The following is a 2,550-nucleotide window of genomic DNA, read 5'->3' as shown; positions in this document are numbered from 1 at the left end:
CTGTCAAAAGTGTCACCTCTGTTTTATACTTTTGCGTAGACCAGTATTATGTTTTGTGTTATTTACTTTTTTGTGTTGTCATTCTTTGACTTTGATTGAAATAAGATCAATGTGTTGCATTAAAGTGACTTGCTGCCCTCTTCCAATAATATATATTTTGTTGTGAACAATTTCAATTACACAATTTGGAGAGACTGCAAGTGCAACACTAAAGCAGGGCGAGCCTTAACCGGTCAGCAAAGCCAGTATTTTCGTGGCTTATCCGCTTCATTGCTTTGCCTCACGGCCCCTTCTCTGAACAAATTAAATTCTGCGTGAACTGAAATTATCAACTCAGATTGATTGAAGCAAAAGGCAAAGCGGTCAACTGGTCAAACGGATAAGCCAGGAATATTTCTGCAACTGTTTACGGCAGAGATGGCAGGATTACCTCGACTGCGTATCACATCGTTATCCAATACAATGTTTGTAAACTGTCTGAGGTTGCAGGTGCGCACAGTGTGTGTGTGTATCGAATATATATTTGCATTAAGACACATGTACTTAGCTAAGGAGTAACTGGTCATTGATTACATGTACGCAATTCTAACGGGTATAATTGACGTTAATTGATAATAAAAAAATAATTAATAAAATGTATTAAAGCTTCTCTGTGGAGAATTGAACCAAGGACCTCTGAATGTCTTATGAAGCTCATTTCCATTGTCCACACTTTTCTGGCCTCTATGTTACACTCCCTCTCTTATTTATGGGTTATATGACACAGAACCTTGTCCGCAATCACATTCAAAATCATAAGGGGCAACCTACAAAACCCCTGCCGGTAAAGTTAATATGTTCTTCGGGAAAAAATTGATATACGCACACGACTTCGTAAGTGATTGGTTAGCTAAACTTGTCACACGTACAATGAATAAGCAACTTGTTAGGAGACAATTACACAATCAAGAAAGTAAAGTAATACATCAAATTAGGACCATACTTTTAGGTAAGGAAAGCATTCGAGAATGATCGCACAACAAACATTCTTTCTTGTCTCTTCTCCGGCATTACTCACGATCACCTCCGGATTTAAAGAAAAGTACTTTGCTTTCCATCATCTGAAATGTCCCGAATCGGCTTTCAACGCCGCCTACATATAGTGACCACAGCCTTGTAAAGGTCAAGTAACAGAGAGTGGGCGAGATTTAAAGAAGTCCACTGGAAGAAGCAATTATGCTTCTTTAGTAGTCTTAATTCATGTAGCTTGTATAAGTATGACATCTAGATTACGTTCTCACAATCGATGAGTATGATATTGCACTGATTACAGACCTCGGGCATGCCGCGTTTTTCCCGAAAATCGAATAATTGTTCTTATCGAAAATTCATGTTCTGCAACAATTATGACAAACCTTTTGACCGCCTAGATAAACTAATTATGCAATTACCTTTGTGAGATTCAATCATGCCATATCATGTTTCCTTTTCTTGCAAGTAGACTGCGTATTAAAAAGTTCTCAACGCACGATTTCTTAACAATGATCCGTGAGACAGTGTGTTCTCTGTCGAAACAAGTAATTGATAATTGATATACTAGTTAGTGCACATGGTAGGAAATAATGTTGCAAGTCAGGCTTCAGAAAATGTCGTCAAGTTTGGAGATATTTACCTCGTCAAATACAATAGACCTGGCAATGGTGGCATTCATTTGTAATAGCTGAATGAGTGCATACTGTGCATGAATGGATATAAAGCGTACACGGTGATTAAAACACCCCATGAAGTTTCGAGTAAAATGCCCACACACATCTTCGCATTTTCTAATGAACTCGAGTGAACGCGTAATATAGTGAAAGTTTGACATTTGTAAAGCATTCTTAAAAGCATAAATTTATGACGTGTTTTAAGTGATATCTTATACACTTGATTGACATATTAGATTTTGGCAGTTTAATAATTTACACAAAATTGCATTGAAATATAAGCAAAGTGTGCTCCTAAGCTTTTAAAAATGAATGCTCTTGCATGTGTTATGGATTTATAAATTTTCATTCGTGCATGAATTACATGGGAAAATTTTAAAGTTGTTTCTTTTGATGTTAAGGGCAAGAAAAATACCAAGATGTATTTGAATGTTGTCATCAAAGCAAAAAAAAGACATTTTAATCACAGTGCGTAGAAACGAAACCGTTTATACTCGAACACGGATCGTTTGACGTGTAAGAGCCCGTATCAAGTGTCGCTTCAAATGTTCTACCAAGTCCCCCCTTCCCCCAACAAGGATCCGAGTAAAGAAACACTTGCTATTACTTTATCTTGTCTATACCATGTTTTGTATAATTATGTAAATTTGTGCTGGATTGTAAACTAGAAAGAGTATTCATCTCAGATTTTACTGGGAAACAATCAGTTCTCTAAACTTACAGTTCCGTCCGTCGATCCGGTGAAGAATTCTGCACCACTCTTGGCGTTGACCCAGATCGTTTTATACACGGGATCCAGATGAGATTGATCCAAAGCTATCATGCCTACGGGATTTCCATTCTTCCGAGAATCCCACCATGCCAC

General features: G+C 37.5%; 1 protein-coding gene across 1 annotated transcript in view; it reads right to left on the bottom strand.

The window, feature by feature from the left end:
* Positions 1 to 2,550, bottom strand: part of LOC131880856 (dynein intermediate chain 3, ciliary-like) — a 50,544-nt gene that overhangs the window by 29,992 nt on the left and 18,002 nt on the right. Inside the window, exon 6 of the mRNA XM_059227575.1 lies at positions 2,407 to 2,550. Within this exon, the coding sequence (XP_059083558.1) occupies positions 2,407 to 2,550 (144 nt within the window). The remainder of the gene's footprint in view (positions 1 to 2,406) is intronic.

This window comes from Tigriopus californicus, chromosome 1, assembly GCF_007210705.1.
Source record: "Tigriopus californicus strain San Diego chromosome 1, Tcal_SD_v2.1, whole genome shotgun sequence".
NCBI classification, from domain to species: Eukaryota; Metazoa; Arthropoda; class Copepoda; order Harpacticoida; family Harpacticidae; genus Tigriopus; species Tigriopus californicus.
Note: the sequence above shows the minus strand (reverse complement) of the source record. Positions and strands in the feature narration are given on the sequence as shown.